At 51.0% G+C, this 15,402-nt stretch overlaps 1 protein-coding gene across 1 annotated transcript in view; it reads left to right on the top strand.

Annotated features, from left to right (window-relative positions):
* NME7 (NME/NM23 family member 7) overlaps nt 1-14,953 on the top strand; it is an 81,844-nt gene extending 66,891 nt beyond the window's left edge. The window contains exons 11-12 of the mRNA XM_026044425.1: nt 2,658-2,765; nt 14,703-14,953. Coding sequence (XP_025900210.1) covers nt 2,658-2,765; nt 14,703-14,735 — 141 coding nt within the window. The 3' untranslated portion in view covers nt 14,736-14,953. The remainder of the gene's footprint in view (nt 1-2,657; nt 2,766-14,702) is intronic.
* Nucleotides 14,954-15,402: the final 449 nt, after the last annotated feature.

Here is a 15,402-nt window from a genome sequence, read left to right as displayed (position 1 = left end):
CAGTGGTGTTATAAGAGAGAACAGTAAAACTTAAGAATTAATGATTCTGTGTCTTTTTTTTTTCTTTTTTTTTTTTTTTTTTTGGCTGCATGAGTATAAACAGAGACTGCCCTATCTCTTGTCCTATTTATTCTCTGAAGGAGGAGAGCTTTGTTTAGATTCTTACTTGGCAAGTGCTAGCCATGCAGAGTTTTGCAAAAGCTACCTTCATGCACATCTGACCTCAGTTAAGTCTAATCAGAAGAGACTTAGATAAAGCCAGTTTATTTGTCCTTATCAGGACAGGTGATGAGTTTCAGGAATACAGAAGACTATGTACCATTATGTATATATTTAGGGAAGAAAAATAGGATCACAAGGTAGGAGCTTTCTCCAATGTTAGTAGAAAACTGGGTGAACCATAGCTACTTTTACAGAGAGGGAAAAAAARTTTAATAAGGAAGATGATAAGTCAAGAGAAAATTTGGGAAAGATTCAAGAATCTGTATTTTTAACCTGTGTGAGGAAACACTTTCAGCAAAGGTGCTTGATGGATGGGAGTTACCACACTGTGATGCCCCAAGCTATGCCCTGTGAGATTTGGGGTTGTTTTTATGAGAGCACTTGCAAAGGTTCTGCAGCCACAAGCATTTTTATAGTGTGTCTAAATTCTTTGTAAAAGAATTGGAAACCCTAATGCTGTGGCCAGCCCGCTGGCAGCTGCAGGAATAAACAGCTGTTTCTAGCAAAGACTGGGATGTTGAACAGCCCCAGTTCACTAGTCAGTGACTTCTGGTTCCTCACCAGGTTGTCTTCATGCAAGCCTCTAATGAGGACTACGTAGAAGTTTTCCTGTCCTGGAGCTTCTTTATCTTCCTTCCTTGCTACCTCTTTAACTTTCCTCTGAAGTGAAAATGGGTTGATATGAAGAGTACAATTTCCAAATGTCGCTAGAATCCATACCCAAAGCGCCTGTCTAACCTGGGACATACACACAGTATCTGTGGGGAACTGACACTTCTCAGGGATGGTTTGAGCTAGACCTACTCCAACCATTAAAGCAGCTTAACTGCCATACCTAATAACTGTTATTACAGGAAGAAATCCAGGACTGTGGAAATGGGACTTACTGGGCTGACAGAAGACCCAGCTCTAGTTTAGAATTGAGAGTGCACAGGCTGGAGGGTGGCTCAAGGTTAGGGTCACATCAGCTCTTGTGAGGTTCCTTTGTGCAGTGTAAGGCTTGACTGCCGTGCCAGGGGAAACCTGCTCCGTGCAAGGGCTTCCCAGCRGTGCCCGTGCAAAGCCGCCCGGCTCAGCCAAGAGCTGCTGCTGAATGTGGTTGCTCTGAGCCTACCTGACACACACAGCAAGGAAGTGCTCCGACARTCCGGTCTGGTGACCTGGCTGTGGGGCAGCAGCCTCCAGCTGTGCCCCTGGAGCCAGCACCTGGGAGTGGTGCCAGGAAGCTGCAAGGCTGCTTCAGAAGTGAGGGCACCCGAAAGCACGTGTGTCTCCTGAGGGATGGGCTGGCGCCGGCCCTCTTGGCAGGGAAAAACACTTCTGTTCCAGAGCTGTACTCCAAGCTTGTCACCAGTGTGTCCTATCCCAGCCAGCGGTGCTCAGTATGTGCTTGCAAAAGGAGAAACAATGGCAGTGGGTTTTAAAAAGGGGGGGAAAAGGGGCACCTCCATTTCATTTTAAGAGCAGACATACCTGGCATTAGGGAGACTTGGAAGAGTGCTCCAGGATGTGAGAAGAGAGAGGTTACAAGGTGTAACATGGTTCTGGGGACAAAAGCCAACACTACGAGTTGAGAGCGCAGAGCGGCACAGCGGGATGAGGTTATGTCCCGAAGAGAGGAGCATGATGGAGGGGAGAGCCAAAGAGGGCGGCCTCTGGGGGAGAAGATGGGATATTTGCCATGGAAAAGAGGTAGGAGTGCAAGGTCATCTTAGGATCTGAGTGCTGTGTGCTGTAATGATAAAAACATGCTGTAAGAGGCCAACAAGAAGTTTGGCATCACAGATAAGTTGAAGAGGATTGAAATTTAATCTACAGAGAACAGGACAAGATGTAGAGAGTCTGAATGTGCTCATCTTCAGAGGGGATCAAACCAAGGATGACATGTTTGTTTAGCTGAAGAAGACACTGGCACCAGTCACAATGTCAGAAAGGAGGGAGCCTGAGAGCGTGCCCAGTAGTTTACTATCATATGCTGAGTTTTGAGGTGAACAGTCAGTCACAACTGGCTCTCAGTCCCCTTGGTTTAGAGGGAGGCACTCTACCAAGGTGGTGCACAAGGTCTGCTCACTAAAGCCTGGTACATTGTGCTTGAGAGCTGCCCACTTGCTAACAGAAGCTGCCTGTATTAACCCAAACGCCAGGAAGGGGTAATGTGGATGGCCTTGAGATCCATCCAGGCTGCCTTGATTGCCCCAGTTTCAAGCCGATGGTTTTCATGGTTTGTGTCCTGGCTTTTCAGCAGCTGTGCATTCAYATAAAGGGAAATCTGGAATTTCACTTTTGATTTTTCGCTCATTCATTTCATTTGTGTGTACTGTACATATAAGACAGTCATTCCTTGCTTTCTGAATCAGACAAGATTCTGCTGCATCCACGATAAAAGGAAACAACGTGGTTCACAAGGTGTCTTTCAATCTCCTTGTGTTCCATAGGAAATAGCCCGTCACCTCCGGCCTGGAACTCTGCGCGCTGTCTTTGGGAAGAACAAGATTCAGAATGCTGTCCACTGCACAGACCTACCCGAAGATGGTCTCTTGGAGGTAAGGTCTCTTAAATAAGTGTATACTTTTATGTTAACAGGCTGCTTTAAAGTTGAAACCGGTACTCGACACCATTTTAACTTGTTTAAATGTTTTACATGTGGAATAGCTAGTGATCAACTAGAAACAAAAGCAGAGATTACAAAGAGCAGTTGGTCTCATTATCTGGGTAAGTCAAAGGCAGGATTCAGATACTGTAAAAGATTCATCCATGCACTTTCTTTGAAACTGTGTAGTACAGCCGAGTATTTAATGAAGTGAAAGCTAAGCAGCTTATCACTGGCCAAATACATACTGTGGACTGGATGCCAGTGCCTAGCAGTGCTCTGCAGGGACTCCAGCTGAGCCTTTCCTTGGATGACCATGACCCCTGACCTATGTGGTCTCCACAGAGAGCTTGTGTTAGGTTTGGCAGTATTACAGGCACTAGGGATTCACACRCTGCAGTTAAAGAACAGTTTTACATGTCCGTAGCCATAATTAGGGCCATCAGTACATATCTCCTGTGTTTTATGTTAACTTACTGATTATCATCTGATTTTGGCTTTGTATTTTTTCATTGAAGTCCAATAAAGATTATGGGAGTTTATGAAGACAGAAGTACTCACTGTACTTTTGTAAAAGCCAGAACAAGCTCACTTACATAATCCCGTGCCTGAGAGCCTGCACGAGAGCGTGAAGTGGCCTACCCGTATATCTGGGAGAGATCTCTGCATTAATGAAGGTGATTTTTCCAGTGCATGCAAAGCATCTGTTGTACTGTCTACATGTATTTTGTGAGCATTTTGCTATGAGACTATAGCAGAATGGTGGAACAGCAAGAGTTTTCCTAGGCTGGATGATGCATTTTGTACTGCCAAATTGTATTTTTCTTCAGGGAACTAACTGTTCTTCATAAGGAAGAGCTAACTGTTATCATCATCCCCTTTCGTGATGTAAAATTGGATCTGTGGGTTAAAGTACCATTGCCAGGAAATTGAGTCTAGCTTAAAAAGTAGGATACTGGAATTTAACATGGAGAATTCCAGACAATATCARAAAAATTACAAGTTTCAAGCCATTTCTGAGTTCTCAATGAAAGCTGACAATTTTTAGTTGCCTGCACTTATGGCCTGAGTTTAAACTGACCAGTAGCTCCATGTAACCATGTACCTAAAATAACTCACCACAGCTTTTGGATGGCAGCAGAAAGGAGGCATAACCCCCCCAGGAAAAAAAGAAAAAGTCCCACAGTGCATTTTAGCATTTCAGCAGAATCTGAAATCTCTTGTATCTCGCTGCATCGCTTGTATCCAGYGGTACAGTGTGTGTATTTTAAGTTGCCTGGTGGTACAAAGCAGCTATAATTGGTTGTTTAAACTGAATTTAGTTACTGTGAGCAAGTTGAATGGGACAAAGCAGCTGAATTGCTGCTCCAAAGCAAACATTACGGCTGGAGTTTTTTCCCATCTATATTACATGAGTTCATGTCCTGTGAATCTCATGGCTGATTCATAAGCCTGCGTCTTGACTGTGTTCTCATATTACTTTGAGTACACACTTTGCTGCTCCCATGGCACATTGATCATTTTAAGCGTTTGTTTTTGTTTTATAGTCTCAGTGACTTTTACCATAGGCTGTTACATAACTGTTACACAGAATGTGGCTTTTCATCCCCTGTAACAGCCCAGGCTAAGCCAGCAGTGGTGTACAACACCAGTTGTTCCATCAGTGCAGCAAAGCAGTGACTGATTCACTCTGCTTGTTTGGCAAGCAAGCATCATCCTGTGAACTAYGGGGGCCCTTCAGCTGCTAGAACATAGTCCCTTCTCCAAGTTTCTTTAGAGCTGTGTTTTGTAATGGATGTGCTCACCTCAAAGTTCAGGTAAGCAGAACAAGAAGGAACCTCAGGATTTGCAGCTAATAAAAGAGAAGTGATACAATATGTGCAGAGAGCATCCCGGGGAAGGCCTTTATGTGAGAGCAGCTCCGAGCGGTGGCTGAGGTCTCATCTGGTGGCAGGCAGAAAGCAGAGCCTCTCCTCACCTGCCCCCAGAAGTTGTGTCCGCTCTGCACACGCTGGGCTAGGGTGGGCTGGGTGCCTTGTGGAGCTACCAAAGGGCACTTCAGCCGAAGGCACTGAGCCAGGCGAACGTTTTAAAGAAATATGCCCTTGAAACGTAGCRAGTGTTTTCATTCTTTGTGGATAACTGAAAGTTTTAACAGGCTGAGTTTAAGAGGGCAGTTATTCTCCGCTTCAGAGAGATGAATTCACAGTTGGATGAGGCTCTTTTCACTGAGGAGAAAGGCCTTGGTAGAACTATGGTGGCTGCCTGTGAGCAGGAGTGGTGGAACTTGCTTCTTTAAGTAGGGAGTTAGCACCGTGTTTGTTATGTCCTTGTTCTGGTAGGAGTCGTCTTTGCTACCGAAGTACAGGCTGTTCCTGTAAAAGGTTTATAGGATTGTAGACTGCCGAATCCGGAGGAGTATGGAGTAAATGGAGTAAACACACCCCTGCTGTAAGTTCATTGACCGAAATTTGAGAGAGAAATTGGGTCTGCTAAGTTTACCTGGCCAAGATGAAGGATCTTTTTTAAATCCTCAAAGAAGAGGAATTCATGCCTAGCAGTTGCTCTCCTTTCTTCAGGTGGTATTGATTTTGTACATTGTTAATATTCCGTTGCAGGTGCCACCTAGCACAGCTGCAGAAATCAGCCTAAATGCAAATTCTTGCACACATATTTCCTGTGTAAGTGGTACAGTTTGGCAATCAGTATTCAGGCGCAAGACCTTGAATTTCAGAATTTCATTTCTAACTCTGGTGCTGATTTTGTGTGAGTTTGGCTAAGCCACTTCTCCAAATTTCACATGAAAGCCTTTGGCACTGGAACTCTGTTTGAGCATGTTCTGATTTGTATTTCCCTTCTTCAAAACAAAATACTAACTGCAACTAATTTTAGAAAACAGTGCAGAACCATTGTTACAGATAATGGCATGACACTTTTTTTTTCCCTTTTCACTTCCCACTACATCTACTTTGAGTGTTTTTATTTTTTGCTGCAAGAGAAATAGTCTAATWACTGTTCTGAATTCTGGTACTACTACTGTCCCCAAAGCGGGCAGAGCCAGTATGATGTACAGTGAATAAGGAGATTTGCAGCCTTTGTTTCAGAGCTCCTGTACCACCTTGACCTTGTTTTATGCTTGAATCATCCTTTTCCAGGGATTCCCATTTCCAGTGCAGCCTTTCCTTACAACCCCAAGGGCAACTTCCAGGATCACTGAGCTTGAATTTAGCCCTGTGTGTTTGTACAAAGAAAGCTTTGGTTGTGCCTRCCAGCTTTATGTAGAATATTGGTGTTAGTGGTTCTGCAGGAGCTTATGGGAAGCTCTATCACAATCCCAACTCCCTTGTGCTACGGTGTTCTCCGTGCACACCTGCCCTGAGGAGCTTGTACACAAAATGGTCAAAGCAACTGTTACATTTGCCATTTTGTGGGTGGGAAGCTGAATAGGATGGACTTTAGGCTAGTTCTTCCTGTGRTGTTTGATTTTCTAGAACCAAATGATGACTGAAAGTGCAGGCATCTGGTTAATCTGGTGTCCTGTCATGGATCTTAAATGCACAGTGTTTATTAAAGCACAATAGAGGAATGTTTGTATAATGAAGGGTGCCTTTCTGAGGGCTCAGTTAATTATTTTTCACTAATGCCAGAAACTGTGTACTTGAAGATCTCTGCATCCTTCTCTCCACAGCTTCCCTCACCCATYGTGTAAAATCTAACCAAAACGGATTTGACAAGTGCTTATAGCCCTTATAGCTGCTGTCTGAATGTCCATTAATGGAGCAATGCCCTTGACTTCTTAAAGTACCCAGGAGAGAGGTATTTGAGCACTGGATCAGGTGCCCCTGAAGTTAATAGCCCAGCTGCAGCTGACTTCTGTGGTTCAGGCTTGGTTGAAGATCACTAGGAAGGGGAAGGTTGTGACCTTACTTGATGACCGAGGAGGACTTGGGGGAAGGAGAGAGAGCAACACTGTCTCAGGAGGCTCAGGGGCTAAGCAAGAAAGGGCCAGTTTACCTAGTTTTAGAAGACTAAATTTAATGCAGTGCAGTATTTTTTCCAATGTTGTCTGTTGGTCCCACATTGCACCTGGGGAAAAAAAAAAGTTCACTTTTGATTAAAAAAAAGAATTCACTGGCACTTGCTCCCCCCAGTTTGACCCTGAACTCTTGGCTTTATACCACAAACTACTTTATGTTTTAGGTAGTGACTAAAGCGTATCGGAGTTAATGAATAACTCGGTCTGGTTCGAGAGGCAGGAGGTGAGATGCAAGTTTAAAATGCCACTGGCCAGGTAGAAAAATCACATGTAAAACTGTAACTGCTCCTTTTATTTCTAGTTCAAAGATACATGAGAAAGGAGAATATTACCCTGAAACTTCTTGGATGAGCTCTCTAACTTGCTTTATCGGATAGTTCATATACTCGTGTGTCCTCATATTCTTATTTATAATGTGAAATGTGTTCTACAAGGGACAATGTATAGAGGTCAATGGCTTAGACTAGCCGGTTTGATCAGCTTTGCTGCTGGTTTCCCAGGGGTTTGAATGGTGAAAGGAGGAGGTGAGGAAGGGATCATGAGAGAGATGGAGTATTCATGAGATGATGGAGATGATCCATGCCAAATGAGTGCTCTGCTTAACAGCCCTGTGATGGTTTTGAGTCTGTGTCTTCATGTGCACACAGTGAAAGACAAATCTGTCTCTCAGCTCACCAGGAGGATTTCAGATGAGTATCTTGTTAAACAGATGCTCTCTTGAATMTTTGGATCTGCTGAATCAGAATTCTCTGGACAAAACAAGTTTCACTTGAAACCAGCCATTCCTAGACTGAGTCTAGCTTACATACCAGGTATGAGGTGTTGCAGCTACCAGGTRTTCTGGTTTCTCTGCCCCTACAAAGACACAGGGGCATGTTAARTACCCGTCAGTGAAGATGTTGTTCACGTTGGGGGCAGTGCAGCGAGCAGAGCTTCCCACGGGAGCCGGAGCTGGGCACACACCTCAGCTCCCTGCATCTCCTGGGGCTGCGCACCTGGAGCAGGGCAGGAATCCACCTCATCGGCTGCCATTGAACTGCTCTGGGAGCTGCAGTGACAACAAAAACAGCATCTCTGGCCTTTGCCAGGCTTTGCCTGTGAGCTTTTCCTCATAATGTGCACCTTAAGATACTGCTTTTTGCCATGAGTGGCCATTGTACAACACGCGGGCTGCCCACATGTGGGGTGGCCTGAAAGGGCTCTCAGTGGGGAGCCCCGCGCCGTGCTGGGGCCGGGCCCTGCAGCCTCCTCTGCTCCGCCCGGGTGCTGGGTCAGCATCAGCCTCATGAGGCTCCCCGTGGTGCTAGAAATGTGCACGTACACCTGTGTGTGTCTATAGGCACAGGGAGAGACAGTGAGAGCAGATGTTGCCATCAGGCAGGCAGGGTTTTTTATGGGATGAACAAGATCCTTTGAGCTCTGGGTGAAATCACCTTTGCTTCCCGAGGCGGGAAATGCTGTTCCCGAGTGGCTGAGCTTTCCAGGGGCAGCCGCAGCGGGAGAGCGCTCGTAGCAGCATGTGCGCTGTGTGTGGTGCACGAGGCGGTGGCAGCGCCGGCGGCTGCACCAGCAGCTTCTTTTGCCTTTCAGGGGACCTGTYGTGATGGGCTTGGGGTTTTGTTCCCTTCTCCCGTCTTTACATTTGCCGTTTGAGGCTGTGGACGCGCAGACCGAGGCAGCTGCAGTCACCAGCGCCTCTCTGCCAGTCCGGGCCTCAGCGTTGCGGTTGCTTCCCTGCTCCCGAGGCAGCGGCACTGCCAGGACCAGGGACATGGTGATGGCACCGAGCGCTGCCGGGGTGGGACAGGACAGGATGGGATGGGATGATCCAGTGCAGGGCTGGTGCAGGCAGTGGCCCGCGCGATGCGGAGCTCCCTGCTGTTCTCCTTGGCTCCCTTGTGTCCCTCATGCCCCCTCTCCCTTGGATTTCCCAGCCTGGGGGTTGCTGAAGGCAGCAGCTCGGGGGACGTGGGGGCGCTGCCGTGGCGGGGAGGGGACACACAGGGGGTGCTGCCCGTCCCCCTCTGCACAAGCCGGGGCTCTGCGCTGGGCACCAGCTGCACTCCTGCCGCCTCCCTGCCCTGTCCCACCAGCCCTAGGGCTCTAACCGAGCGCCCCGGGGGGCGGCACCGCAGAGGAGCGTCCGTCGGCGCTCGGCGCCCCACGGCAGCCGTTCCGTGCAGCGGGTGAATGAGTAACCGCGAGGAGCGTCACGGTGCTCGGGGCGGCCTCCGTGCCGGGCGCCCCGCGAGCAAAGGTGCCCGCGCCCGTTAGCCATTAACCCGCAGGTTGACCCTGCGTGTTGGCAGCCACCCGTGGGGACCGCCCCCCCTTGGGAGCCCCTGAGCACCGTGAGGGGCCGCTCCATCGCCCGGCCCTGCGGCCCTATGGCAGCTTCGCCCACGAGGGCTTCGAGCAGGGGCCTGTGCTGGGCCGAGCAGTCACGATTAAAGCGTTTTAATCATCTCCACTGAAAAGAAAGTAAAAAACAGAGGATTTTTTTTAAGTGTTCATGGAAACAATGGTTATTTCTGATTCTTAAGTGGAAATTTCAGTCTCTTGGTACAGGTTGATCTCGAGTGGGCTTCTCAGAGGATGGCAATTATGCTGCAAACGTGTCTCTGTTTCAACTTGTGATACGGGGGGGAGCAGGTTGGCACTACCAGGAGCGCAGGGAAAGTCCTCCGATGTGGAGGTGCTCCGGCCTTGTGTGAGRAGGAGCCAAGGCCGCGCCAGCACTGCCCGGCAGCGTTGCGGCCGAGCGGAGCCGCTTGGGCTTGAAGGGAGATCCGGCCTCGAGCGGCTGGCGCTGCCCCGTCGCGGGGGCGATGGAGCCCATTCGAGAGGGGCTGCTGTTTCGGTAGGGGCTGTGTCGCTGGCCTGCCTGCCGTGCTGTCAGGTGCAGCCCGTTTGGTCCCGCTGCCAAACGCTGCCTTGCGGAGCACCCTGCTTGCTCAGGAAGATGTGACCGCATCCCGCTGTGCTCCTTGGCCTCTTGCTCCCGCCCTCACTCGGGACCTGGTGCGGGTGCAGACGTGTCCTTGCTGTGTCCTGCTCTGCACACCATGTCCGTGGGCTCACAAGGACTGGGACTCTCGGTGCCTGTGGAGCAGAGCAGAGAGTCTTGCCTTGGGCGTGGGAAGGAGCCCTGGGCGCCCGAGGTGTGTTGCTGTTGTGTTAGGCTTGTAAACGGGAAACTGTCTACGGTGTCCTATGCAGGTTGGCCTGTACGAATACACTGTGAGGGTGCCAGAGCCCTGGCACAGGCTGCCCAGGGAGGCTGTGGAGTCTCCTTCTCTGGAGATCTTCCAAACCTTCCTGGATGCTGCCCTGCGCCCCGTGCTCTGGGTGTCCCTGCTGGAGCAGGGGGGTTGGACTAGATGATCCCTGGAGGTCCCTTCCAACCTCAACCCTTCTGTGATTCTTCGGGGTGCTCCCAAGCCAGGTGGCCTCTCCAAGGTGCTGGCTGCTCGTGGGAGAGCTCAGGCCGTGTTTGCAGCTGACATGGAGCTCCGTCCAACTCCAGGCCGTGGTAGGCACCTCCCACGAGCCGCAAGCCCGCCTCGGGGGCAGGGGCTCCCTTGGGATGCCCCTGGAGGCAGCGGCCGCTTGACGCAGGGGCTGCTCAGGGCCCCGGGAAGCAGCAGCCACTGCCACGCTGGGGCTTTCCCATGACGGGGGTGCCCGGGCCAGCTGCACTGCGGTGGCCTTACTGGTGCAGGGCCTTGCTGCTCGTGGCCAAAGATGTTGTCAGAGGAAAGCAGCATTCCTGCTGGGAAAGTCCTGGCGTAATGTGCTCATTCCCAGCTATTACGCCTGCCATGGAGGAGGAGGATTTAACAACTCTTAGATAACCAATCCTAGGCAGTGAAACTGCTTTTTTACGGCATCTACAAATATCTGGACTTCAGAAGTCACTTCTTTGAGTCAGCAAACTGGTCATGTATTATATGAAAACATTTTGCTTCCATTTTAAAAAATAAACATTTAATGTCACTTTTATTCCACCGTTCTACTGTAAATACCATAAAACTTGTTTTCTTAGTGTTTAGAATTTGCTGTTCTTGATGATTGCCATGTCCTCTCACTTATGCCCTCTTGGAATTCAGATTTCTGCAATCTCCTTTTGTGTGGTGCTTTTCCCAAATAGTTTCCATGGCTCTGCTGCAGAGCCCTTTCCTCTCACCGCATTTTCTGTGCTGATCATGACCATGCGCCGCGTTTGACATGACCAGGTTAGCCGTGCATTGCGTAAGAGCTCAAGACGGCAGCGAATGCTGCTCTCTAGAATTTCCCTAATGAAAGTTGCCTTTGCAAGGGTTTATTTTTCCGTACGTAGGGTTTTGTTGTCCTGACTGTACTTCATGGAAGTACATCGGGAAAGGTGCAGTGTGTGTGGACAGTGGAAACCATTTGCTCTTGGGCAGCGTGTGCGGGGGTTTCTAAGGGTGCCCGGTCCCCGGGGCAGGCAGCAGCCACCCCGGTGTCTGAACCGTGCAGCCCTGCTGCCGCTGAACCCTCTCCGAGGTCACGTCAGCAAATGGTTCTGTGTGCTGGGAATGGCTGTTGCTGTGAATGAATAGGCCCTCCTGCTGGACTACTGCCTTTATGTTAGAGCCCTGTGCGGATGGCGAGGAGCCATGGTCGCTGGCTGCCTTCCTCTGAGGCCGGGGCCGAGGCCGCTGCGGCTGAGGCCCATCTGGAACATCAGCAGTGGCGACACCGACAGGCAGACGGTGCCTCAGCTCCTGCGAGTGACCTGGGCTTGCGATAACCCGCTATAATGGTGAGGGCGGCAGCGTCTCCGGCAGCCTGGAGCCGCTGCCTGCCTTGCTGCCGGCCGAGGGGATCCGAGGGGCTCCAATGGCAGGTGTCGCTGCTGCTGGCGCTGAGACCCTCCGGAGCGCCCGGTGCCTCTGTGGGGCCTGTGCGGAGGGCTCTGGCCCTGCCCTGAGGGCTGCCTTGCCGCCCTCACCGTCTCTTTGTAGCCTCGCGTCGCCTCGCCATGCTCCTGGCGCGCGTTGTTCAGAGGGCTCCTAACCCAGCTGGGGCCCAGGTCGCGCTGGGCTCCTGTCCGCTGCTCTCGCTTCCAGGACTCTGAGTGCGGCGCTCTGTGATAGCGTCCGGATGCTCCCGGCGCAGCCAGCATCTTCACGATGCCCAGGTCCCTCTCGGCGGGGCTGCTCTCCAGAAGGTCAGTGAGGTCACTAAAAAGGAGAAGAACTTCACTCCTTAAAATACAGAGTGTTTTGGAGCACCTGATCCCTCTGTGGAGGCTCAGTGTGAGGACCTCCAAGTGCCTCTCTTTGGAAGGAGATGTGGGGTCTACAAGCAGTCTCCCTCTGGGACACTGGAACACCTTGGTTCACCTGGCAGTGCTAAAATCTGAGGTTTTGGCCCTTGCCTCCAACAAAACACCAGCTGTGTTTTCATTTCAGGGGAAAAAACTAATGAATGACTCTTGTCACCTGTTGACAAAATGCCAGTTTTTAGGGAGAAGGCCCTTTCCATGTGCCACTGGGGACAGCTGATGCTCGGGGGAACAGCGGGGCTGACAACCCAGGCCGCGCTTCCTGCAGTGCTCCGGCCGCGCTTGGGTCTGGACACACCAGTAGCAGCTCCTTGGTGGGAGCAGCTCCCTGGGGGGGTCACGCCTCGGCCAGGGTGGGAGAAGCGGCTCCGAGTCGCCTGCGTGCCCTGAGCATGACCGGCAGCTGGGGCGCCCGCAGTGGGGCCGGTGTGTGGGTGGACGTGGCGGCAGCACTGGGCCTCCCTCCGGCACACGGCACGTGCCGGGTGCCGCGCGTGGCCCCGGAGTGCACATGCCTGGGGCAGCCCGGGAGCAGAGGCCTGGAAGGCCCAGGTACTAAACGCGTTTGCTGCCCCGCGTCTGTGTGAGCGCTCGTGCTGACACAGGCTTTGAAGGGCCTTGTCCTCAAATGCATCTTGGCGCTGTGGGTTTTACAAGTGTTTTTCTGTGTCCGTCGCCCTGGAGTCCAGGTGTCCTGTATCAACAAGAGCAGAGATAAAATTTGCTTTAATGGCAACAATTACGCTTAACTACTTGGAGCCAATCTGGCAGAAAGAACAAAGTGTTCAAACTGCCAGGTTATAATGTGATGTACTATTACGCTAAGGCAATAAGGAAAGAGATGCCTTCTTGTGGGGGGAACAGACTTTTTCCTTTTTTTTTTTTTATATTAGTATTACAGCACAGACTCATAAAAAAGAGAGGTCTTGAAATCAGTGTTGAAGGTAGTAGGTTAATGTTAAAGGTAGTAGTTGAGTTTAAAGTAGGATGATGACCCCCCCCCCTCGCTGGCTGCCTGCCCTAGCTAGGCACTCTAGCGAGTGGCACCTGTCACTCGTGTCCTTTTAAAGGGCAGTTCAGATTAAACTGGATGGTGGCCCAGGCTGGCTGGTTGCTCAGAGGCCAACACGTGTGTTGGGGGTTTCTCCCCTCTTTCCTTTTTCTAATTCCTTTTAATGCCCTGTGAGATACACGTTGAAGGACCTGCACTTCTCTTTCCTTGTTTTACATGGGGGGATCTGAGTCAGGACAGTTTGGGTCTTTTTTCCTTTCGTTCCTTTCCCCTCAGCCTGGTGGTAGCACAGCTGCCCTGACACTGGTCAAGAGCCGGGGGGTTTTGGCTCTTTCCCTGTGAGGGGAGGGCTGGCATCTTGTTGGCGGCCCTGCAGAAGGGTGCATGGAGTGGGGAGCTGCTGCCCCACATGCCCGTCTCACCCACCCCCAGCAAGGTACCAGCTGCTGCTGCTGCACGTGGGCGGTTTGGCTGGGGGGCCGGTTTGTGCAGTGCTCTTTTGTGCCGCAGTTGTCGCGTTGCGTTGAACTGGAGCCTTCCGACGCGTGTTTGAAGCCAGCAAAGGCACCATGAGCTTCCTGCCTTGTCCAGATTCCTGGAATAAATCATTGTCTTTATTACCAGCTCCTGCTAGGACTTTGCTCTCGTACAGTAAACGAGAAGGTTCTTTATTAGCTAACCTTGAACTGTCTTTTCAGAGTAGGTTTTTGTTTTGCTTGATCAAACACGGCATACACAGGCCTCGTATTGCAGGTGCTCTGGCCCCGAGCAGCCCGGATGCACGCGCCACCCGCCCACCGGCGGCAGTCGGTTGTGACCAGCGGGTGCAAGGGATGGGTCCCGTGTGCAGGGAGCTCCTGTGGGAAGCGCTTTGGCTCTTCAGTGCCCGTGTCCAGTTAAACCCTTGCCCAGCCACGGTAGTGGAGGGCGCAGTGGCAGGCGATGTTTCCGCCACCTCAGGAGCCGGGGTGGGAGCGTGAAGCAGCCCGGCACTTGCACGGGTGCTGCCTGAGCAAGTGTCCRCAGCTGCGGGCACCATGGCTCCCCTTCCTGCCAGGAGCCTTTCCCTTGGGAGCAGCTCACTCTGGGAAACACATTTTGTCCCTATACAGAGCACAGGAGCCCCCCATAACCCACATCCGGCGGCACGGAGCAGCCTGCTCTCCCGTGGGAAGGGGCTGCCTGTGTTTGTGGAGCCCACGGCCACCCTGGCAGGCAAGGGCGGCTCCAGCCCTGCTGCTCCCGCTCTGCCCTTCTCTCTGTGCCGCAGCCCGTAGCAGGGAACGGTTCTTCCAGCCGCGCAGGCTCTGGGCTAACGTGCCCCTCTCAGAGCGCAGGCTGCTCCCCAGCCGCACAGATCAGGCGCCTGCCGCAGTTACTGAGCTTGGGGGGAGAGGATCGCAGAGCCCCTAGGGCAGCCACCCTGCTGCGAACAGCAGTGCAGTCTCTCCGCTCCACAGCGGCAGYGGCCCATGGGAAACCCGTGTCCAGCCCTCCGGGAATGCTGAATCCGCTTTCGCTTTCTGCACAGGTGCAGTACTTCTTCAAGATTCTGGACAACTAGCAGCCTCCAGCCCCACCGCACCAAGGAAGCAGACGCAGCAGCGTGTGTTCATTCATTTTTATTTGTCCAATGYTTCAATCTGACTGAAATACAAGATCAACAAGAGCACTGTACTCCTGGCTATTTTATTACATGTTAGAACATAGAGTTTTGCACTTTAGACAACATTTAACATCGGTCTATGGGGTCTGCATTGCTTTTATAAAGTTTAAAATAAAGATTTATTTTCAAACATGTGACTTTGGTTTATTTCATACATTACACTTTCTTGCAGAAAAAATAAAATTGTACAACTGCATAAATATAAAATTCTTCCACCATGAAAATGGTTAAAACATTCAAAAAAGACATTAGCACCACAGTGTGCGATGCCTTCAGCAGGAAAAAAGAAAAAAAACAACAAAGGAACTATACAAAGCAAAGAGTTATGGCTACCACTGCGCAGAGTGATAGTCTGACCCAGGTCTCTCACGCAGCGTCCTGGAGGATGAGGGGAAGCGGGAGCGCACGAGGCAGCAGTCGCTATGAGCACAGAACACAATCAGCGTCACTTAAGTTAGTTTCCCCTGCCGCCCCTTCAAATAAACTACCCTAACACCACAGGAAAGTCAGAAGCCTTATGGAGTGCCGTTAAATAGAGTCTCACAGGTGGGCCTTTCTTTTAAAA

This window comes from Nothoprocta perdicaria, unplaced genomic scaffold (genome assembly GCF_003342845.1).
Source record: "Nothoprocta perdicaria isolate Ctin4 unplaced genomic scaffold, notPer1 scaffold_362, whole genome shotgun sequence".
In the NCBI taxonomy this organism is placed as follows: domain Eukaryota; kingdom Metazoa; phylum Chordata; class Aves; order Tinamiformes; family Tinamidae; genus Nothoprocta; species Nothoprocta perdicaria.
The sequence above is the reverse complement of the archived record's forward strand: the minus strand, read 5'-3'. Positions and strand labels throughout refer to the sequence as shown.